General features: G+C 56.0%; 1 protein-coding gene across 1 annotated transcript; it reads right to left on the bottom strand.

Annotated features, from left to right (window-relative positions):
- Window positions 1–4,238: 4,238 nt before the first annotated feature.
- Window positions 4,239–23,530, bottom strand: SERPINA3 (serpin family A member 3). The gene is made up of 5 exons (XM_039254549.1): window positions 23,503–23,530; window positions 10,785–11,438; window positions 8,363–8,636; window positions 5,715–5,865; window positions 4,239–4,670 (listed from the first exon to the last, which is right to left on the bottom strand). Exons 2-5 carry the CDS (start codon window positions 11,419–11,421, stop codon window positions 4,467–4,469), a joined length of 1,266 nt encoding a protein of 421 aa, XP_039110480.1. The 5' UTR covers window positions 11,422–11,438; window positions 23,503–23,530; the 3' UTR covers window positions 4,239–4,466.
- Between the last annotated feature and the right edge of the window lie 252 nt (window positions 23,531–23,782).

Raw genomic sequence — 23,782 nt, 5'->3', positions numbered from 1 at the left:
CACCCTGCCTCCCTTCCCCGTCTTCGGCCCAAATCTGCCTTTGATTCGCCCTCCGTCACAGCTGAGATCCCTTGCATTCTGCCCAGGTGTGCACAGCTCCACGCGGGCTCCCGGGGGGCAGGCTCTGTGTTAGGATGCCCTGCCTGTGGCAGGGTGACCTATCCCCAGCCCGGCCTGTGCTATCAGTGTGCTGGCTTGTCCTAAAAGGCAGACAACTTCAATGGACTTCATTGTTGCAGGAATTTGGTGTCCCATGACCAAGAGCCGTGTCACCAGACGGCCAAAGGGCCCCCCTCGGCTTTGGTATTGTGGACGTCTGAGCTCATACTGGGGCTTGGACCAGATCATCCCTCCGGGTGTGGATGGGGCACAGGGGCTTGGCCAGATCAGGCTCCTTAAACCCCAAACGGGAGGTGGGTGCATTGAGCAGGACACCAGCACTTCACTCTTTCGCAGAGGCCTGGGGCTATGAAAGCTTGGAAGGGGCTGCCTGGGGGTAGGTGGAAATGGTCCAAAGCTGGGAGCTATGACCTGTGGTCCCCCGGGACCCTATAGGCCTGGACAGGGAGCGACTTAGCAGGACTTCTGAAGGCAGAACACCACCATGAGCGGGGTAAGAGCCCTAGATGGCCAGAGGAGACTGTTCGCCAACCCTCGACAATGGGGCCCCGAACAGACCTCTTGCATCTGGGGAACTCAAGGGACACAGTAGTGTTGACCCCAGAGATGGGGATTCAAGTCACCCCTGCTGTGTCTGGAGCCCCTCACGGGCATTCATTCAACAAGCATCATGGCTATGGCGCCGGCCCCTGAGCACCTATGTGGGTCATGTACCACTTTCTCAGGGCTGCTGGGACAGATGACCACAGACAGGGGAGCTTAGAACAAAAGAAACGTTCTGTAGTCCGGGAAGTCTCAAACCCTAGTGTCAGCAGGGGCCACTCGCCCTCCAGAAGAGGGAGGGGAGATCCCTGCTTGTCCTCCAGCTAACACTGGTTGTCACTGTCCCCTGTGATCAGCCCTCCCGTCTCTGCCTGGGACTTCACATGGTCTTCTCCTCTGTGTCTGTGTCTCCTCCACCCTCTTAGAAAGACTTGTCACTGGATATAGGGCCCGCCTGAATATTCCAGGATGCTCATCTCAGGATCCTTGAATACATCTATTAAGACCCCCATTTCCACATAAGTGATGTTGGCAGGTTCTGGGCGTTAGGATGTGGGTAAATCTTCTCTGGGACTGTTACTCAGCTCACTCCAGAGAGTAAATGGAAGACATTTCCAAACCACTTCCTTGGTCCAAGAACTGTTCTCAGAACTTCCCACCACTGGCCCACCTCACCTCATGCTGGTGGGATGGGCACCAGCACCACCCATTCCCAGGCGAGAGAGCCTCCAGTCTCTCCAGGGCTGAGGGGTGGGATTTCCACCTTGCCACAAAGTACAAGTAGAAATCAGAGAGACTGTGGGCACAGCTCCTCCCCACTGAGCCACCCTGGCCAAGGCTCATGTGGATCCTTGGAAGCCCTCCTGAATAGGCCTTCTGGGTCCCATCTCCCTGGGGACGGTTGACATCTGGGTGTAGCCTAACCTGGTCCACACAACAGAAGAGCTCAGGCAAAGCTGTTGGTTAGAGGCTGAGTTTTCTTCCCAGTCACTCTTCTCTGAAAGGCTGAACTTGCCCAGGGGGTTGGGGTCAAAGTGGGTTGCCCCAGGCTCTGGTCATCCCTCCTGACACCCCATGCTGGTGTCACCTGCCCTGGTGATTTCCTTCCTCCTAAACCACAAAAGCAGCTCCACCTTACAACATTCCGCCTCATATGCCCAGAAACATGTCGGTAGGATGGCCAGTTGAGATGCCCATCGCTTGCATCTCCCCCTCAACAGCAAGACTTGAGGTCCAAATGCCCTTGTGGGGACTTAGGGGTCCCGCACCATACGCCAAGGGACTGGGGGGGCATCTCTCCCACCTGGGTGTCAGATAACAGTCACAGACTCTAGCTCTCTTTGCTGTGGTCTTGGAGTCCCTGGAGAACTCTGACTGGGACAATCACCCACAGACAAGAGAGTGTTTGTAAAACATCTAAGAGTCCATTGGGAAAGTTCCAGAACATCCTTGGAGCAAAAAAGAAATCCCAGTGTGGATGCACTGGGGGCAGGAAGAGGGACAGGTGGACTCCTCTCCCGAGGCAGCGCAGCTTGATGCCAAGAGAATGCTTGTCAGCCTGTGATTTCTCCCCCGGGGCGAGTGAGAGCACATGAGTGGTTGCCGGGCTTCCCCACCTGCGTGGCCAACGTCCATCCAGGCGACTGAGTCACGAGCTGTGCCATCCCGGGGCAGAGCAGCCAGGGCTTGGAGTGTGTGCTGGGATATGGAGCTTGTCATCCCCTGGCCCATTCATTCCCTGCCTTATGCCTCAGCCCCACCCCCTCCCCTCCGCGGCTCCCCACTTGGTCCTGGGATGGCCACTCAGGCCACTCTCCCTGGCACTGCCCTTCTCTTTACAGTCCATGGCACTGGGGAGGCTCTTCTCCGTCAACGCTCCCTGACCATCCAGGGGGACACATCCTGACCCTTGCTATGCTCCGGCCCAGATTTCTCTCCCAAACCTCTAAAACAAATCCCTTGGCCGTCTCCTGCAAATCCCCCCATAACGTGACATTGGACTGTCATCATAGCCTGTGAATCGTCCCTGCTCTGTCTCTCTCTCTCTCTCCAGCCGTGACCCATCTTTTGCCCTTGATCCTCAACAGCACCTTCAATGCCCGTCCACACCCCTGTCCCCCGAGTCACTTCTCTGCATGGCAACCGGTGTCTGCTCTTTAGCGTGCAAACCTGCTCACATCAGCTCTCTGTTTAAACTCCTTTAAAGCTGCCTGTGGCTCTAAGGAACTGTTCCAGAACCGTTACTGAGCCGCAGCAGTCCTTCCCCTGGGAAGCCCCTCTGCTCACTGCTCCGGAGGCTGCCCAACACCCTCTGGTTTCTTGAAAGTGCCTCCGTCACCCTCTCCTGCCCAGAACATTCTCATCTCTGCTCACTCAACCATCTTCTACTCTTCCTCTGATTATAGCACAGAGGTCACCACCTCTAGGAAGTCTTCCCTGACTTCCCTGAGTTTGGTGTTTTGTCTTAGCTTCTAGAGCCTTGCTTTATCATCAGTCTTGACCATCAGATTCCAAGTCCAGGAGGGTCATCCCTGTGAGAATCTTTTCTTATGTATTTTTTAATTTTTTTTATCTTACATTGACAGAGAGAGAGAGAGTATGAGTTGGGAGAGGGGCAGAGGGAGAGAGAGAATCTTTTTTTGTTTTGTTTTTAGTTTTAATTTTTTTAAGTTTATTTATTTTTGAAAGAGACAGAGAGAGCATGAACCAGAGAGGGGCAGAGAGAGAGGAAGAGACAGAGAACCCGAAGCAGGCTCCGTGCTGCCAGTGCAGAGCCTGACACGGGGCTTGAACTCACCAAACCGTGAGATCATGACCTGAGCTGAAACCAAGAGTTGGACGCTTAACCGACCGAGCCCCCCTGGTGCCCCGTCACTGTGAGAATCTTTAAGGTCAGAATCTCTTTGCGGTTCGGAGTGGTCCTCTGACATCGAGCAGGTTAAGATAACAGCCTGTTGGCAATAATTCCTAGCTGTGTGGGCATGGGGGAAATTACTGAGCCTCTCTGTTCCTCAGTTTCCTCATCTATAAAAGGGGGCTCAGAATAACCTATAGGCTTTCATTGCAGTTGTCCATTTGTGGCTCATTTGCTCCCAGCCTCCACTCTGCTGGGTGAGGGTTTCATCTGGTGGGGAGAACTCAGCACCGGTGAGGCCGGTGAGGAACCCCGGCCGGGAACCTAAAGTAGCTACTCTCCCTGGATTGGGGGTGCTGGGGGTCAAAGGAGGCATCTTGGAGGAGAGAAAGCCCAGGAACAAGAGGCTATGCCAGATGTAGTTGGTGGCAGGGGGTGGGGGGGTGTCCGTGTGTAGACACAGGCTGGGCTGATGGGAGGGAAATGGCGAGTTTGGAACCAGGGACAGGGGAGGCCGCGGATGAGGGAATAAGGCTGCAGGCTCTCCTCCCATCCTGGGCCTGAGATCCAAGTGGGCTTGGCCACAAGCTCTGCGGGCAAAGGCCCCAGAGCCTGGGTGAGACTGAGCCCCGTGGAAGGTTCTGGGGCTTGGCCGCTGGGCACAGGCAGCTGTAGGCATGCGGAGTCAGGCAGATCAGGGCAGAAAGGCACCAAGAAAGCATCTAATCCCAGAAAGGAGGTTTATTGCTGGAGTTCTCAGAGCCTCCCATCCAACGGTCCACAGGCTCCCTGTGCGTGCGGAAGCCACAGGCGGACTCACTGTCGTCATCTAAAGGATGAGCCAGGCAGGGCCAGGCACGCGGCTCCTTGGCGCACCGAGGCCAGGCTGCATCTGGGGATCTGGGCACCTGGTGCCTTAGAAAGGGGCCCCGCCACTTGCGGGGGAGCCCTAGGCTTGATTGGGGTTGGTGACTTTGGCCCAAAAGAGGATGTCCTGGGTATCGTCGTGGTGTATGGAGAGCAAGAACGGTCTGTTGAAACTGACAATGAGCCGTGGGCCAATTCTTCCGGACAAAAAAACAATTTTAGTTCCCGTGGCCGCCGCCGCTTCTGTGCCCTCCTCGGCCACGTCGAGCACGGTCTTGTGGACCATCTGTGGGAACGCAAGAGCGTTAGCCCCCATAGATGGGGTGGGCCAGAGGTGAGCAGCCTGCCCGAGAGCCCCAACGGGGCACGTACCCTGGCCTCTCATGTCTGTCATTGTGCTGCTCAACTGGACCCACTTGTTTGTTCCTCCCAATGACCCTGTGAGTGGTCTTGCATAGACCCAATGCATAGATAGACAAACTGAGGCTCAGGGTCGTGGAGATATAGAGGAAGCGCTCCCTGATCTGAGTGCCTCTCTGTCTGAGTCCAGAGGCTGCGCTGCCCCCCAAATGTTCCATATAATGTAGAGGAAGAGTCAAGGGCCACATTTTTCTTGCAAGCAACTTTCTGGCAGCTCCTTTGCCTTGAAGCAGCCGCCACAGGCACCCCCGTGGACAGGAAGTGCCCCTCCTGCACCATCTGAAAGGTCCCCAGGGCCCTTAGCTACTTTGGGGGACTTGTGGCTTCACATCCCTGCACGACCTGGGATCCCTCCATTACCACACCCTTTGGAAAGTGGGGTGCAGAGGAGAGGGGAAGGCTCAGACACCCTACTTCATTCGGAGGACCTTGTTTCTAGAAGCGCAGCGCAAGGGTCCCTAGAGTCTCCTTTCACGCCCTTAGGGCATTTCCATCACCATTGCCCTGTGGCTGTGACTAGCTAGGGCCTCTCCCATGCTCTGCCCCATGTGGTTCACTGGCCATGAATCATCACTCCCATTTTACAGACGAAAATCTGAGGGGTCTGGCACTTTAATCATTTGCCGCTGTAGGCAGTAAAAGTGGGGCACAGGATGGGGGCCTCCTCTCATTCCATCCCAGCTCTTCCCCAGGAGTGGCTCTGTGTCACATCATATGGCAAGGGGAGGTGGGGACCGGCTCTCCACATGCCCGCAGCCCAGCTCTCCCGTGCTTGCAGAAGTCCCAGGGAGGGGTCCGGATAATGAGAAACAGTTATTTATGCAGATTCAGGGTGACCCGAATGTCAGCCCGGCCTTTACCATTCCAGCTCAGGTATAGAGGATGAATGATCTAAAGTTTAAAGACTCACCTGGGAAACTGCCAGGCTTTTCTCCCTGGTGATTCCTGACAGTTCGGCCTGGTTGCTGAAGACCTTCCTTATGCCCAGCTTAGGAAGGATGCCTTCCAGATTATAGCTGCTGGAGATGGAAAACTTTGGCAGGAAGAGCCTGTCTATAAACCTGGGAAAAGAGAAAAATTACTGTGAGCACCTGCTTGTCTCCACGCTCACCTTCTCCCACCTCCCAGCATAGGCTTCCCTGGTTTCCTTTCCAACCACCTTGCTGGAAATAAGTACTCGCTTCCTCAGTTTCTTCTTATTTTTTCAGCTTATTTATTTATTTTGAAGGGGGAGGAGAGAGAGAGAACGTGAGTAGGGAAGAGGCAGAGAGAAAGAGAGAGAGAGAGAGAGAGAGAGAGAGAATCCCAAGCAGACTCCACACTGTCAGCACAGAGCCCGATGCAGGGCTCGAACTCGTGAACCATGAGCCGAAATCCAGAGTCGGACACTTAACTGATCCAGCCACCCAGGCGCCCCTTGTTCCCTCTGTTTCTTGAACCCTTGTGCTAACTCGTGTTAATTCATTCTTTATCCATTCACGTCCGCAAGTGCCTACGTGTGCCAGGCAGGGGCCGGGGCCGGCTGAGGCTGTGGTGGCCTGCCCTGGTCTCCCCCTGCAAGCTTATAGTGCAGCAGGAAGCACACTCTCCCCAACAGGGATTCCACAGCACACTCCATGGGCACCTGGAAGGCTTCCTGTAGGAAGTGGCATCAAGCCGGAGTCCTGAAGGAAGGGAAGGAGCTAGCTGGGTGGAGAGGAGAGCAGGAGGCGGGTGGATGAACTTGCAGGAAGGCAGGAAGAAAGAGGGGATGGTCCACAGAGTAGAAGGAAGCCCTGGTATTGGAGATGAGGGGCAGGGGCTGGCGCTGGACATGAGGGGATTATATTCCAAGGGCCTCGGGGATCTGGAAACGAGCAATTGGCGGTCCCCATCTGGGCTGTCTGGTGAGCTCCCTGAGGACAGGGGCTTCTTCTGCTTCTGAGCAGAGCTGGTGGTGAGTTCTTGGAGCAGGAGCTGATATTTCCCACGTCCACGCTTTCCTCTCTCTGCTTATATCCCTTAAGGCTCTTGTCCCCTTCTGTCTGGTTTCACAGTGGCCAGACATGAGGAGGCTGTGTCTCCCATCGAGCCTTGAGTCCTGTGCGCAGGGAGGATGTCTCCTTCTCTCCAAATCCATTCATTCATTCATCCATTCATTCACTCATTGACTCACCCATTCCTAGCACCCATCACGGGCTAGAAATGTGTGGAGGCGTATATGTCCTCAGTGCTTTGTAAATTAAAGGTGTTTGATGAATATTCTACCCATTTACACCTGATCATTAAGCCCCTGCCGCGTAGCTGCTATGTAGTCCTGAAGGAAGGAAGCATTGCAAAGGGAGAACATGGATGAGACAGCGGGGTCCCTGTGTCATGGGGCTTCCTGGGATCTGACCCCCAACTGCCTCCTCATGTCCCCATCGCAGGGACTGGGCCCAGGACTCCCCTTACCTCGCCTGTCCCCCTTGACCTTGGTCTTCTGCATTCCATGTCCTAGCCTGTCTCTCTACCCTCAGGTTTATCTGAAACCTGACCACTCATCTCACTTATTGTGCCATGGGGCTCCTTCCTGCCTCCATGCTTGATCTCTGTAGTCAGCTCTCCCCTCAGCTTCCGGGCGGTCTTTTTAAAACAATCCTCAGAGCATTCACTCTTCGGCACAAGATCTTGTGATGACTCCCCATTTTGCTTAGAGGAGGAAGAGGTGAGGTTTTCCGGGGGCCGGCTTGGCCCTGCGTAACCAGAACCATCCCGTGAGCGCCCCCTGACTTCTGACTCTCACCCTGCTTCAGCCTCTCTGCCCTCCCTAATCCTCAGACATACCAGGCTTTGCGTGGAGGCTTTGCACTGGCCATTCCCTCTGCCAGGAATGCGTTGCCCTAACATATCCACAGGGCTCAGTCCCTCACATCTGTCATGCTGATCCTCAAATATCACTTGCTAGCGATCCTTTATATATATATAAATATATATATTTGAGAGAGTGTAAGCGGGGGAGGGGCAGAGAGAGGGGGACACAGGATCTGAAGTGGACTCTGCGCTGACAGCAGCGAGCCCCATGTGAGGCTCGAACCCACGAACTGTGAGATCAGGACCCGAGATGAAGCCAGACGCTCAATCGACTGAGCCACCCAGGTGCCCCTGGTGATCATTTTTAAAATCACTGACCACCTCCCGGTTGGTTCAGTTTTCTGAATCCTTTTACCCTGTTCTATTACCCACTTCCACGCCTTCCTTTCTTAACGCCCAACATACTAAACACTGTACCTATTTATTGTATTTATTCATTTTCTCATTTTCCAGTTACGAAGTAAACTCCATGGGGGGAGGGGATCTATGTTTTACTTGCTGACATACCCTCAGGGTCTCAATTAGTGCCTGGCCCATCATAGCTGCTCAGTTAACCTGTGTGATGGAGGAATTAAGAGGTCAAGGGCAAGGTTATCCCAAGCCCCCGCCGTGTTGGGAGGGTTCTCCCCGCACTGCAGCCCCGGCCCCGGACATTAGGGAGGCCCTGTGTGCTGGGGGCACACAGGAGTCGGGGAGAGTGGCCGAGGAGGAAGGGGGGACGGTCACCTCATCCGCAGTGAGTCTCTCCAGCTTCTCAGCATTTCTGGGAACAGCACGGCCTCCAAGGCCTCCATCGTGCCCTCGTCGGGGAGAACGAAGAGGGCGCTGTCGTTGCTCGTGTAGCGGAGCTCCACCACCGTGCAGTTCAGCAGCCTGTCCCGGAAGTAGGGCAGCCTCACGTCCTCGAGGCTCATCATGGGCACATTCACCTGCCTCCTTTTGGTCACGTAGAACTTTGACTTGAAAGTATCCCGGGGGTCGAAGGGCGTCTTCCATTTGGCTGAAGGTCAGAGAACTCTGTGAATACAGGGCTGCTCTGTTCCCACCCCTTCTCTGTCCGGGCTCCCTGGCTGCTGAAAACCCTCGGCGCCCCAACAGGCACCCCACTGGCCTCTTAGGGGAGGCCCTGCTTTGGCTCAGGGGCACCTTGGCAAGTGGGCGGGCCACCAGAGGTAGGGGTGAGTCCCACGGGTCTGGACTGGGAACGCGCTGTGGAACAAAGATCTGGTTAATTGTGGTAAGCGAGAGACCTACAGGAATTTGGGAATAGCAGGTGCAGAGAGAGAGGGGCAGGGGATCAGGGAGAGAGGGGTGAGGGGCCCGGGAGCGCCGCAGGAGACTGCAGCAGGGGGAGGGATGGGAAGCCCCGGACCCCCTAAAAGGGACAGTGCTAGTAACCACTAGTTGGCCACCCAGTTGTCGGCATTGCAGGGATGTCCGCAAACACCCACAGCCTCGTCCAATGGGCTGAAACAAGGGGCAAAATGGGAATGTGAGGGCAGGGGGGAGTCAGCCAAGGAGAGGGCACAGGTCTCTATCCTCAGGAGGACTGGAGCACTGGGTGGGGTGGGTGGGAGATCCTTTGCTGGGAAAGTGAGCCAACTCCTTTCCCCTCTCTCCCTTCCCCTTCCCCCCTCCTCCTTCCCCCTCCCCCTCTGTCCTCCCCCCTCCCTCCTCCCCCCTCTCCCTTCCTTCACCCCTTCACCCCCTCCTCTCCACTTGCTCTCCCTTCCACCTCCTTCCCTCCCCTCCCCCCCTCCCCCCTGCCCTTCTTTGTTAGAAGCAGCAGAGGAAGGGAAAGCCCGCCCCCCACCCCCCCCACCGCAGGCTGGTATATCCCTGGGAAGGAGAATTTGGAGGAGAAAATCCTCCAACAGGGCAGGGTGGAAGGAGGGGAAGACACAGGAAACACACAAAGAACAAATAGGGCTCATTCTGCTCAGATTCGTTTTACAGAGAAATCTGGTTCCAAGTCTCCACTTGCAGCTGCAAACCCAGACTCAGCCGTGCAAACCGGCCGGGAGGGTCCCAGCCCCAGGACGCAGCAGAAGCCCCGTGCGGCTCTCAGTGTCTCCACACAGCTCCTCTCTCTGAGACACCTGATGGCTCCCTGACTCCCTGATCGGTCTTTGGGTCTCTGGCTGTGTTTCGGCCCTGTGGGGACTGCTGCACCGCAAGGCAGACCCTATCTGCTCGCCCTCCGTCTCTTCCCAACTTACGGGCTGAGGTCTGCGTTTGCGGAGTTTCTACCCATGGGGTAGAAACTAGAATCTGGGAGTGGGCCCTGCCTCGGGTATTGCCCTCCCCCCAGGGCACTTCCCCAGAACAGCGACCCTGCCGCTACCACCCTCAAGATCACAGGGGCTCTGGGCGCCCCGGTGGTTCAGTCGGTTAAGCAGCTGGCTCTTAAATCAGCTGGCTCCTGGTTTCAGCTCAGATCACGATCACACGGTTCGTGAGTTTGAGCCCTGCATCGGGCTCCACACTGACAGTGCAGAACCTGCGTGGGCTTCCCTCTATCTCCCTTTCTCTCTGCCCCTCCTTGCTCTGTCTCTCTCTCCCCAAATAAATAAATACACTTAAAAGAAAAGCTTATGGGGAGCATGATTGCAGAACCTGGATTGACCAGGCTCCTTAGAGGCGTTCATGGCCCCCAATGGGGTTGGGACCCCCCAGAGGCTGAGCCCTTGGGCAAGACGGAGCCCAGGTCAGAATGGTCTCACAGGTGTGGCCCCGGCAGAGGGCTTTCTGAGCATGTCCAGAGGTGTCTCTTCAGAGACAAAGCTGAAGTTCCCACCCACCCAAGAGCGATTTGAAAGGGCAGCCCCTTCCTCCTGGTAACCAGGCAAGTGTGACTCTGACTCAGCCAAAGGGTTCCTGGGCCCCTCAGTAGTTAACAGCCTACAATGACAAAGCGTCATTCAGACAACCTTTAGAGAAGACACCGCTTAAGACGGGCACACCGCTTAAGACGGGCAGGGTGGGACCTTGGTGCCCTGCCTCCTCCCTCTGCCACCCCGGGGACCAGGGGCACCTGCTGTATGTCGGTCTCCCTAATAACACAGTTTACTACTCTGGGCCAGAAATGGCCTTGAAGAAACAGAACGAGAGGCCCTGTTTCCTTCCAAACCCTGAGCCGGGCACTCACCTTTAAGGAAGATGTAGTTCACCAGGACCATCGCTGTGTGCAGGTCAAGGTCCTTGACCAACTGCACAATTTTCCCCTGGGTCCTATTCTTCACGTAGTCATTGATGAGCCTCTCGGCGGCAGCTGAGTCCTGGAAGTTGGTGGGGAAAGCCTCGGAGGCGTAGAGCGCCCTGGCGTCGTCCCTGAACTTCTCCAGCAGCTGCAGCTGCTCGCTGACAAACATGGCATTGCCCACACTCAGCTGCCGCTCGGCGCTGGGCTGGCTGAGGGTCCGCAGCAGGTGCTGGAAGCCCCGGTGGACTTCCGTGTCAGGGGTCTCTGTGAGGTTGAACTTGAGGCCTTCGAGGATCTCCGTGAGGGTGGTGTCACGGGCCCCCAGGGAGAGGAAAGCCAAGGCGATGGAAATGCTCAGGGGTGAGAAGACGACATTCTTAGTGGGGGTCTTCGAAGCCAGCTGCTTGTAGAGGCTGACGGTGAAGTCGATGTTGCTGGAGGCTAACTGGAGGCTGTCCACAGGCGTCCTGGTGTGTTGGGCCTCCTGGGTGACTATCTCTGGGGCAAGCGTGCCCCCCAGGAGGCAGTGGCCAGTGGGCCAGAGCCCCGCCACCAGGAGCCCCAAAGCCAAGAGGGGTGACATTCCGTCTATCCTCAACTCTGCAAAACAAAGCTCTTTTAAGTCTTGGAGGGCCAGCTGGTGTCCCGACCGCCTCCCACTGTCCCCCATGTGGCCTGTGTGCTAGTCTCCGCCTCTGTAAGCTTGGTGACCTTCCACGGGTAGGCACTTCCCGTGCAACCGACACACACGGTTACATTATATTTGAGGTAAGTACTATAATTGCTGCCATTTTCCCCAGGGGAAAAACTGGGCACAGAGAGGTGAAGGGGCTTGCCCGCAGTCACACAGCAAGCAAAGGGAGGAGTAGGGTGAGGAGCCTGGTTTGCCTGGCTTGCTACGCCTGGAGACAGCAGTGTGGGCTTTGGAGCCACAGAGACCTAGACTAGGATTTCATTTTGGTCACGTGCCCTTGCTGTGTGGTAACAAGCAAGTGACTGACCCTCTCTGAGCCTCAGTTCCCATTTCTCCGCAACTCTGCTAGTAGCTCATGTGAGCGACACGGTGGAGGGGCCCGGCTCGTAGCAGGTGTACCTCCTCCCACATGCCACCCCGTCTCTGAAACGACCAGCCAAGCCAGAGCTACGATCCCACGATCCCACGGGGAGAAGGGATGGAGCCGTTGCAGGAAAGATCAACGAGGGGCTGAGTTCAAGGCCGGTGACCACGGCAAACAGGATTATTTACCTTCAGCCTCTACTCAGTCCCAGAGTCCAGAGGAGAAAGGGGCAGCTTCTGAGAGGGAGAGGGGAAGTGGGGCGGGGAAGAGAGGGAGGAGAGGAGAGGAAGGGGAGGAGAGGGAGGGGCGGCAGAGGAGGGAATTAAGCCCCTTTCCATCAGGAGGCCCTGGAAACGCCCTTAGTTCAACTGGCTCAACATTTTGTTTACTCTCTAGCTGATGCAACCATTTTTTGGAAGAGTTAAAAATCCCCCCCCCCCCCCCCCCCCCGGAATTATTTCTGGAGAAAAAGAACTTTGTTTGGGCAAGTTAGCAGCCTGGCTATTTCTGAACCATCTTTTCATCTGCTGGACAGGTACAGCCTGCCTGTCTGTTTGACCCTGGAGGGGAGAGGAGCCATGAAAGAGCAGCCATGGGGACCCCATGGCCTCTGCCCAGAGGGACCCCGCGCAACAGTTCTGTCTGTGCCATGCTGCGAGGGCAGTGCCCTGTGCCAGACAAGGGGCAGCTGCTTGTGCCCCTCGGGGGGATCGTGGTCCCGACGGTCCCGTGAATGGGGGTACCCAGCTGGCGAGAGTCAGAATCCAAACGTTTGGAGGCAGAAACACACAGGAGCCCTTGTGCTTCGTCCACCCCTTTGCGGGTGTGAAAACCCAGACCCAGAAGGAAGACTTGTCCTCAGAGGGTGCGGCATTCGGGGCCTGTCCCAGGGCTCTGGCACACCTCCTCCTGGCTCCCTCCCGCCTCCCAGGCATTGGCCTGGAGCCATCCTAGAAAAATGGGTTCCTTTGCCCCCAGCATGCACAGCGTCCTGGATTACCTGCCCCTGCGCTGGATGCGGTCAGGGGATCCCCACGCCGCCGCCTGGCCAGGCCGCTGGATTCTCGTGGGGGCCGACACGTATTTATCCCCACGACAAACTCCTCCCCTCGCTTGGGAAATGTTGGCAGGGACACCCAAGCGTTCCGTTTTTAGACTGGACTGGTCAAATAATCATTTCTGGTAACATGCGTTTATTAGATCTACTGGAATAATCCAGCTACTGGAACAGCTCCTAACCTGTTTCTTTCAACACACACACACACACACACACACACACACACACACACACCAGCTTTCCGTTTTCATTGTTATCTTTTATGAAATATTCATTGAGGAACCTGTGAAAACCTAGGAAATAGAGAGAAGGCACGGGAAAATCCTCCCTCTCCGCGAATTACATCACCCGGCTACCATTTTGTTGTATTTGTTTCATAAGGTCGTTTTCTTGGATCTGTGTTTGTAAGTGATGGGAATCTTCATACACAAAGCCATATTTTGAAAATTTGTTTTATGTTTTTATTTTATTTTATTTTCTAGAGCAAGAGGGGCAGAGAGAGAGGGAGACACAGAATCTGAAGCAGGCTCCAGGCCCTGAGCTGTCAGCACAGAGCCTGACGCAGGGCTCGAACTCCCAGACCACGAGATGAGACCTGAGCTGAAGTCAGATGCTTAGCTGACTGATGCTTAACCAGGCTCCTTCTGTCTTGTTGCTTTGCCTTTCCCAGTGTCTGTTTGCGGGGTCCTCCTCCTCCCCCTCCTGCTCCCCCTCTTCAGCCTCCTCCCCTTCCTCCCCCTCCTCCCCTCCCCCTTCCCCTCCCCCTCCCCCCTCCCCTTCCCCTTCCTCTTCCTCCACCTTCCACTCCCCAGCAACTGCAGTGGAGCCCTTCCCCACTGGAAACTTCTCTCTCTTCTTTCCTTCTCTTTCTTGCCCCCATGGCCCCTCAGTCCCCCCAAACTCCCCTGCTTGCTCCCCCGGACCTGAGATTCACTGGCTCAGTGCCATTGGGCAGCACCCTGGGTGGGGCCGTGGATCCTGCCTCTTCCACCGACGGAACGTCCACTAGATGACCGTGCCCGCTGCTGCCAGCACTGACCGCCTGTTTGTACAGCTCCCGGACCCCATTATGTTGAGAAGGATCTCTGTCCTTATATCATCTTTGTTTTTTATTTATTTTTGAGAAAGAGAGAGAGAAAGACAGGGTGGGAGTGGGAAAGGGGCAGAGAGAGAGGGGGACACAGAATCCGAAGCAGGCTCCAGGCTCTGAGCTGTCAGCACAGAGCCCGACGCGGGGCTCGAACTTGTGAACGGGGAGATCAGATGCTTAACTGACTGAGCCACCCAGGTGCCCCTGTCCCTTTATCATCTTAAGCCTTGTCACCAAGCCTTGGTCTGTGCCGGCCTCCAGAAAGGTGGGTTTGGGGGAGAGGAAGAATTCTAACATCTCGTCTTACGACTTGCCCAAGGACCCCTAGCCGTTAAGAGGTGCAGCTGGAGGAGCTTGGGCAAAACCAGCCCAATGCCTGACCCGGGCTCTCTCTTCCCCTCCCGTGCTCCAAAAAAGAAAGAAAGAGAGAAGCATTTCCATCCTTGACCATATGAGGGAAAATCCAATCATAGGAGAATAATTCTTGGGGCTGCTATGTCTCTAAGGCACTGCTTGTCTTTGGAGCTGTGTCGGGAAGGCGGCCCCCTTTATGGGGGTGGGGTCCCAGTTGGATGGGAGCTCTGTCCCTGTGTGTCACCACCTCCCACCTGTGACTGAGGTTGAGTGCGTTTCTCAGACTTGAAATGGACCCAGGCGAGCAGCCCGAGGGAAGCCAGGGGTCAGGGGCAAGGTCTCCCGGAGCCTACTTCCAGGGCTCGGGAAACCCGGAAGTTCAGAGTAGAGACAGGCAGAGGCCGGAAGTGGCACTAGGCTTTGGGGCCCGCGCAGCTGTGCCTGCGGCACCTGTCTCGAAGGGGAAGATGTGGAAGTTCTGTGTGGAGTGCCCAGCCCCCACCCTGAGGCTGCGAAGTGCTGCATCTGCGGGACAGTCACTCTTTCTGTCCCCGGCCACATACAGAGTCCGTCGGGGCTTGCAAGCTGGGCCACTGTGATGCTGTTTACTGCCTCCCATAGTTTCTGCCTTCACGGCATTGCTTCTGATCCCTGACAGCTGCCTTGGCGCAAGTGGGGTACAGAAAACCGTGGGAAAACGAGTTGTCCCCATGCGGCTGGGGCTGCAGATGGGAAAGTGTATACTTCTGGGGCTCGACGGGTCTCGATGGTAGGAATCCGAGGGTGTCCCGCATCCGCAGAGCAAGCGATGCCGGGAGGGACAAATATCCGTTTCTTCTAGAAAGCGTCTTCCTGGAGCCGGAGAGGCGGCGCTCACGGGAAGGGCCTCTGTCACCATGTTCTGGCTGGGTGACGTTAGGCTAGCTACTTCACCTCTCTGAACCTCTCTAGTCAATTGTAGCTCCTTAAAGAATTCGTAGGAGGAAGAAATGGAATACTAGTAGCGTCCCAAGCCCCAGAGTGGGTCCTGCCTTCTCTCTTACAGGCTGGGGGGGGGGGGGGGGGGGGCCGGACTCCGCTCTGGCTGGAAAAGTACAGACAGACGCCTGGCTGCTGCTCTCCGCCCGTGTTTACACTGACCTGGATTTGTGCGCCGCTGGGGAGATGTGGGCTGCAGCTCTGAGGCCTGTTTGCAGCCACCCTGGCTTTGTCCCTGGCTGTGCCCCCGTGAATCCCCAGGTGCCCACGGGGGTATGTGGCAAGCAGGGAGAATTCCTGCCTCTGCTGTGCCAGCTGCCCAGTCGGCTCTTGCTCCTCCTGTCTCCGTGATGAGGGGGGTGCTCGCCATCATCGGCTTTCATTGCAGCCCTGCCTTCCCCGTTACGGGTGGTGGCTGAGAATCCCCGGTGAACAAGGACTCTGGGGTCAGAGCGGCCCGGTCCCCCACCTGCCACCCACACCCTCATGCACACTAAGCTTTCTGAGCCACACGCCCTTCCCCCGGGTCGAGCGAGGTAGGAGCACCCTCCTCACGCACCTGTTCACTGGTGCGGTCGTCAGTCAGTCCTGCCACAGAGGGGGGTTACTCTGCCGGGTTCTGGGGTCTCAGTACTGGTCACCCTAAAGATGTGTCCTCAATTCCCCTGATAATGCTCCCTTCAAGACTCAAAGCGTAATTACCCTGTCCTTGGGTTGGACTCAGGGAGTGACTTGCTTCTAATACGGAGAATTGGCAGAAGGGGTGGGCGGTGTCATTTCTGAGATTGGGTCATAAAAAGACAGCTGCTTTTGTCCTGCATTCTCTGTCTGTCTCTCTCTCTCTCACACACACCCCTCCCCATGGGAAGCCATGTCTATGCAGCCTTGCGAACAGATCCACTCTTTGAAGAACAGCGAATGAACCTGGACATCAAGCCCCAGCCCCTGACTGGCCTTCGGGAACAGCAGCCCTAGGCCGGGGATCAGATGACAAGTTCAGGAGGGACCATGAACCAGAACCCCTCAGCTCAGCCTCTCCTAGGTTTAGAAACCATGAGGCAGTAAATGTTCCTTGTTCCCAGCCGTGAACTTGTAGTGATTTACTATGCAGCAAAAATGAACCCCAGTCCATACCCTCTGCCCCCTGAGTTCATGGGATCCGGGAAGAGAGCAAACAGCGCAATCTGAATATACTAAGCAGGTCAACCTCATACTCCAGTAGGTGGCACGTAGCTGGTGGCCCAGTTAGTGGGTCTTGCTTCTCCCTCCCTGTTTGCAGGTCAATGTATCCATTCTTCCTTTGCCCACGAGGCCCAGACATGACCTTGCATAACCGTGACTGCTTTGCTCCTTTCTTTATGCTAAGAACTCACCGGCTCTCACACATGCCTTCTGGGAAGGTTCAAGCACTCTATTCTACATCAGAGGAAACTGAGGCACAGAGCGATGGGGCAGGGAGCCCATGCTCCTGCCCCCTCCGAGAGACCGAGCCCCGTCCTGGCTGGCCGTGGTGGCACACTGACCCCAGCCTCCAGGCTTTGCCCTTGTTCTGTGCTGGCCTATGGACAGGTCCCGGCATTCGGTCTGGAAGACACGGTTTGTGACCTGGTGGTGATGGGTTTCTGAGGTCAGGGTCAAGGGATGTGAAGGTGGCTGTAGGCTGCCGAGCTCTGTGTAAATGTGAGTGTGGTCGAGGGGAGGCCCTCTTGCACCCCTACTTCCTCCCGTGTCCCCTAGGGCTGTCTCGCCTGGCCTCAGACCCTCTTCCAGGCCACAGGGACTTTGCACACCCCTAGCAGGGTGGTGGCTGCTGGCCATGTCTCTGTCAGGTCGATCACCTTGCATCTCTCACCTGGGGTACCGTGTGGCTTCTTCCAAGTTTTCAGAGATTTCTAGAATGCAGACACCAGGGCCTCCTTAGTGACCTCTCAAACAGATCACATGCTAAATAGAGCCTCTGCTGTTCCCTGCTTCCCCACAGTCTTCCCTCGTCCCAGTAAATGGTGCCTTCATCTCTCTAGCTCAGCCAGGACCTGGGGCCACCCCTCTGCCCCCTTCAGTACAGGGTGTGGTCTCCCTCCTGCATATCCCTGACACCAGCTCCCTACTCTCCATCCCTGTAGGGCCCACACTCTGGCTCCCGGCCGTTAGCACCGACCCCTGCAGCCGTGACCCCGGATCTGTCTGCCCTTCATCCTACCTGCCTCCTCCAGCCCATTTGCTACAGAATCGGTTTCAGAGAATGGGGCTTTCAGGGGTGCCTGGGTGGCTCAGTTAAGTGTCCGACTCCTGGTTTCGGCTCAGGTCATGATCTCACAGTTCATGGGTTCGGGCCCTGCATCAGGCTCTGAGCTGGCAGCCGGCGTCCCCTGGTGCAGAAGCCCCACGTGGTCGGCCCTGCCCCCCTGCGGCTGGGCCAGCGGACCGCAGGGACCCGAGGTGCGTCCCCTGGAGCACAGTTGTCCCTGCAGAACCCACAGCACCCCCGCTTGTCCCAGGAGAACGGAGCGTTTCGACTTCCTTTACAAACAAGGAAAGCTCCCAGAACGTTCTGTCTCAGGCTTCAGCTTGATGCAATCACGGGTGAGTCAACACCTGTGTTACACTTCCGGCCGCACGTCCTGTGGCAGGAGGCCTCTGGGGTCCTTCGTGGTGGAGCCGATCCTGTGACTCACCCAGATGTGTCCCCGCTCCCATTCCCCCGCTATCCCTGTGGCGGCCGCGTGTCCCATCTCTGCAGTGAGACCGTTGGCTTCCGGCCGATGGGGACACGCTTGCTGCTCACAGGTGGAGCTGAGAGTGAGCAAGCACAACCGCCTCACAGTCCCTCCGGGGCATACTTCTCCTAAAAGGTGCTTTATTACCTGGAGGTCTTACTACTCTGGGCATCCCGGGTGTCATCAGCAGCCCTGCCTGCACGGCGTGTAGTGGAGGGGCCCCGCCCAAGGAACAGAGAAGTCTCCGGCAGTGACCCTGCGAGGCATAGAACCCTGTGGACCCAGTTGGCCACCCGCCTCATCATTCATCCAACGAGAGTCCGCTGTGGGCCAAGCCCGTGCCGGGCACTGGGGTGTAGAGGTGACTCAGGGACCTCACGGGCTCCGTGGTCAGTACAGACACAGACACACAGAAGGACGGTAACTGTGTGGTGTGGAAGGTGTTAGAGGGAGGCGTGGGGAGCTGGGTCCCAGGGCCGGGCCGGGGGGGCATCAGGAGTACTCCCCGGACAGGGGCCTTGGGCAGAGTCCCGCGGAAGTGTTCTTCGAGCTGTCAGAGTGGCCATGAGCTCCTAGATGCGCTTGGGCTCTGTGTTTTTGTTACCTGGCTATTGCCCTGCACGAATTAGCCAGGAAAAAAAAACAAAAACAAAACATCTAAAAGCAAAGTGCATCTGGGCCTGTCAGTCCCTGGAGAATGAGGGTCCGCAGGCACTGAGTCTGGTGGGCGGCAGCTGGGAGAGGAGGGGGCCCGAAGGCTGGGGCCTGAGCCCAGCGGGATAGTCCCGCACGGCCCTGTACCAGGAGCAGTGTGGAGACAAGCGTGCATCTGAATCGGGAAGGCGGGGCTTGTTCAACCCCCAGCCTCAGACATTCGGATTCCTTGCGTGGGGCCAGGAATAGGAATTTTTCACCAGCTCCCGAAGAAATGCTTCTTCGGGGTCAAAGCTCCCTCCCTGCCTCATCTGCTTCCAGCCTTCAAACAACCTGGCTCCCAGTCATCATTGCAATCGTTCCCTCCGTGCAAGAGAGGCACGGGTTTGCTGCGGGCTTGCTCAGGACCACCTTGCTCAGCACCGGTGGGAGCAGAGGGTCGGGCCCACAGGTTCCTTCACCCCCCTGCCTCCCCAGACCCACCTTCCCAGCCCGGCCTGGGGCCCTTACTATCTGGGAGGGAATAAGAGGCCTGATCCAGTCTGCAGACGGTGCCTGGCAGCCTCTCTGGGAGGCTGAGGGAGAAGCAGGGGCTCGGAGAGAAAACTCTGGAAGACCCCACCCCCACCCCAGGCGTACAGCGAATGCTCAGCTCTTAGCATAATGGAGTTGGATGAGCCACTCAACAGTCACCGCTCTCCAGCAGGCTGGTGTGCGCATGCATGCGTGTGAACACATGTGTGTACGTGTGTGCACGTGTGTGTGTATATATGTACGAGCAGCAGCCTGGGTATAGGCAAGAGTGATTCATTATCTGCATTCTGTGTGTCTTCACGGAAAATTGGACTGGCTTCTCTCAAGTGGCCCAAGGACCTGGAATGTTGTACCAGTAGCTGTTGCTGCCTTGGTGTCTGTCGCCTCCCCTCCCACCTCATGTCCTGTGGAAAGGTGGGAGATGGTCCGTTTCGGGGTGCAGCTCCGCAGGAAACCAGAGAAGGGTGCTGATGTCACGTGCTTGCCGTCCCCAGTCCCTGCCAGCAGCAGGTGACTCTCTGACTCTTGGCTAACTGAGATGATACTTGCAGAGGGTATAGAGCAGGGTCACGCACACAGCAGGTGGCTTCCAAGTGCTACCTGGTATTATTACTGTTACCCACCGCCCCAGCACCTTGCACGGGGACGCAGGTGCTGACAGAGGAGTGAGACTCGGCTCTGTGAGTGGGACACACTCTCCCGCCACTGGAACTTTGTTCATAATCTTCGCCCAAAAAAAAAAAATAAAAAAATAAAAATAAAATAAAAAAAAATCTTCGCCCAGTTCTGTCCTGTTCTTCCCTCAGATCTCGGCGTCAGTGCCGCCACTCCGGAGCTCCCTCTGGACCCCCGGCTGCAGAAGGTCTCCCCCAGAGTCTCTCTAGGTGCCCCGTTCTCTTCCATAAGTGGCTTCCAGCTTCTGCCTTTACCACCTCGATCCCATTCCTATCCCCTCCTCTGCTTTTCTTTTCTTTTCTTGATTTTTAACATTTTTTTTCCAAGAAAACAACTTTTTATTTTGAAGCAACTTGAGATGCATGGAAAAGTTGTAAAAAACAGTGCAGAGAGTTCCCGGGATGGAATCATCGTGCGTAACCATGGCGTATTTATCGAAGCAAAGGAATGAACGGCGGCATGGTGTATGTTTATTTGTACCTCACCAGTTTTTCCACTAATGTCCTTTTTTTTTCCCTCTCTCTCTTCCCGGATCCTGTCCAGAAAACCACATTACATTTCATTTCCACGTCTCCTCAGTCTCGCCTGGGCTATGACAGTTCCCCAGGTGTCTTGGGCTGCTGCTTAGAAGACCACAGACAGGCAGCTTATAAACAGCAGAAATGTCCTACTCACGCTTCTGGAGGCCGGATGTCTGCGATCAGGGCCAGTGTGGTCAGATGAGAATCTTCTTCCTGGTCACAGGCTTCTGGGTGTGCCCTCGCACTGGAAAGAGTGAGGAAGCTCTCTGTGGTGTCTCTTATGAGGGTACAGATCCCTGGATGCCTGGGTGGCTCAGTTGGTTAAGCATCTGACTCTTGATTCAGCTTACGGTTCATGGGATCAGGCCCTGCATGGGGCTCCACACTGGTAGTGTGGGGCTTGCTTGGAATTCTCTCTCTCTCTGCCCCTCCCTGTCTCGCTCTCATGCTCTCTCTCTCACTCAAAGTAGATAAATAAACTTAAATATATATATAAATCTCATCCATGGAGGCTCCACCCTTGTGACCCAATCACTTCCCAAGGGCCCCACCTCCAACACCATCCAACTGAGGATTAAGGTTTTGACCACTGAGTCAAGGTAGTGGGTGCCAGATCGCTCCACTCAGCATGACTCTCCATCCCTCCCTGGGCTCTTACAGAAGCAAGTCCCTAAATCAAGCTCACGCTCCACAGCACTTGTCACCAACGAATGTGCATTATTTACTCTGCGTTCCTATTTTATTCTTTGATACGTTTTTATTTTATTGTCTGTCCATACAAGAATGGAGCTCACCAGGGCGAGGATTTTTGCAGTTTTCTTCATTTATTTCCAACACCCAGGATGGTTCCAGAAACACAATGGCCATTCAGTAAACATCTGGGGACGAACAAACTGTCCTCACCAGTTTATAACCCTATTGAATCTGTTTGTTTATCTGGTTGTGGCCAGAGCCCGTGTCCGCTGGGCTCGCTGCTGTGCCCGTGTATTACTTCCATGCCCGAGTCCCCTCCGGCACCCACCAACACTGGCCTTTGGGTGAAAGAGCTAAATAAGCAAGAGTGGGCCGGGCAAGGCTGCTCATTGGTTGAGAAGTGTTGCTTCTTGGAGTCCAAGGTCATGTTTCTGGTCTGAGTCTCTGCAGAAGAGGTGAGGGAAGGAGCCCTCGGCTCTAGATTGTCCTCTGCATTCTGGTTGGGGGGACGGGGGGGGTCACAAGGGAGAGGTCCTGAGAGTTCATGTGGCCAGAGGGGAAATAAAAGTGCATCTCCTAAGAATAAGACTGACTTGGCAATAGATGCAGGAACTCAAAGGGAATGACTCTCATGGGCTACATTGTGTCCCCCACTCCCAAGTTCATTAGGTGAAACCTTAACCCCCAGCACCTCAGAATGTGGCTGTACTTGGAGAAAGGCCCTTTAAAGAGGGGATTAAGTTAAAATGAGGTCAGTAGGGTGGGCTCTGATCCAGTCTGACCTCCGGGGAGGCTGGGAGACCTAAGAGGAGGTTAGTACACGGAGAGGGAGGACCATGTGACGGCACAAAGAGAGGAGGCCACCTGTGAGCTCAGCCAAGGAGAGGGGCCTCAGGAGGAGCCTGGATCTCACACTCCATCCTCCAGGACTGTGAGAACATTAATTTCTGCTGTTAAGCTGTCCTGGCGGTGGCACTTCGTTACGACAGCCCTGACCTACCACAGTGGCTAAGAAACAGGGTCCTGAGGAGGACAGTCATGCCTCTATGTGTGGTCCCGCAGACCCATTACCTGATTTCACCAGAAAGGATGGACCAGGTCAATTAGAGAAAGGGTGGGCGGGGCTCTGGCGGAGGAGGTGTGTGGGTGCGCGCGCGCCCCCTAGAGGGCTGAGTGGGAGCGTCCGCTTACAAGCCATTGGGAGTGGGAGGGACACAGGGGTTCTGGGGGTGCCCGGGGTGTGGCGCGGACGTCCAAAGCACCCGGAAATCGGATTAAGAGAGAAGAGAGAAGAGACAAACCCCAGCCTTGCGTTCCGGGTCCCTGTGCCCCGACCGCAAGCGCCGGCTTCACCCGCGCTACCCTGGTGGGGAATGAAGTCGCCCGCGGCTCCCACCCTCGCTCAACACCCTTCTCCAGCTCTTCCCTCCGCTGGAGTCCCATCCATGTTCCCAACCTGCTGACTGTTCAAGACCCACTTACTCCTCCAGACCAGCTCAGTGCCACCTCTTCCGAGAAGGCTTTCCTGACCTCCCTCCCTCCCCCTCCCCCCAGCTGCTATATCATTTATTCAACGATCCCAGGATCCTGAGACAATTGCGTTACATGGCCTGCAATGCCAGTCAGCAGGGGACTTCAGTGGTGACACGCAGCCGCCCCAGAGCCCATCCCAGCCTCAAACACAGCAGCTGTTTTGGGGCCACGAGCCCAGTGACCTTTAGGCATCACTGGACCTTGGCCTTACACTCATCACACAGGCAGGACCTACCCCTGACCTTGGACTGGTAGAGTAAACAGTGAGAGAAACAGCTGCCGAGGCAGAAAATGCATTTTGCAAGGGTAAAGGCACGTGGGAGCAGATTTGACCCCAGGAGGAGGCCCAATCCTGAAATCTGTCCTGAGTTCGAGACACAAATGCAGGTGAGCTCTCTGGGCCCAGCTGCAGCCGAATGTCCTGCCTTAAGCCGTCCCAGTGAGCCTCTCACTGCCCTCGGTCTTGGGGCAAGCGCTTCTATCCCCTCTGTGAAATGGGTGCATGGATATGCTGTGCAGGACTGTTGAGGGATTCAGGAGGTCACAGCTGCAAAGTGTCCCCAAGGGCCGGCACGAAGTAGTTGCTCCGTACTTTGGGGTGGACTCAAAGCTTGGGGTTCTGACCTTGCTTGTTCGAAGGGGCATCCTTTTGCAATACATTGCAGACTCTGGGATCAGAGTGGTGGGTGCGGCCTCATAGAAAGCAAGGTGGGGACATACGGGGAGCAGGGGGTAAGCACTTAGACTTGATAGGTGATAAGGCGTAGTGACTTTCAGAAGAAGAGAGAGAGTAAGCTTACCTGCATCGCAGGGGAGCCCATGGCTGAGATGCACTTGACCCAGGCATCTGGTTCTTAATCATGTCTTCCTTGCAGCAGAACACAGAGCTGAAAATGTGGGTCGAGAGGCCACACCCCGGGGGTGGGTCAGATCCTGCCTCCACCCCTGAGAGACTGTGTGACTGTATAAGCAGCCTTATACAGCCTTGTTCTCTGCAAGCCTTGCCTTCCTCATCTGTAAAATGGGGATAAGAGCGGTACCCGCCTCACAGCAGACAAATGCAACCACACACAGGAAGCA

This window comes from Hyaena hyaena, unplaced genomic scaffold (genome assembly GCF_003009895.1).
Source record: "Hyaena hyaena isolate Hyena2069 unplaced genomic scaffold, ASM300989v1 scaffold_493, whole genome shotgun sequence".
NCBI classification, from domain to species: Eukaryota; Metazoa; Chordata; class Mammalia; order Carnivora; family Hyaenidae; genus Hyaena; species Hyaena hyaena.
Note: the sequence above shows the minus strand (reverse complement) of the source record. Positions and strands in the feature narration are given on the sequence as shown.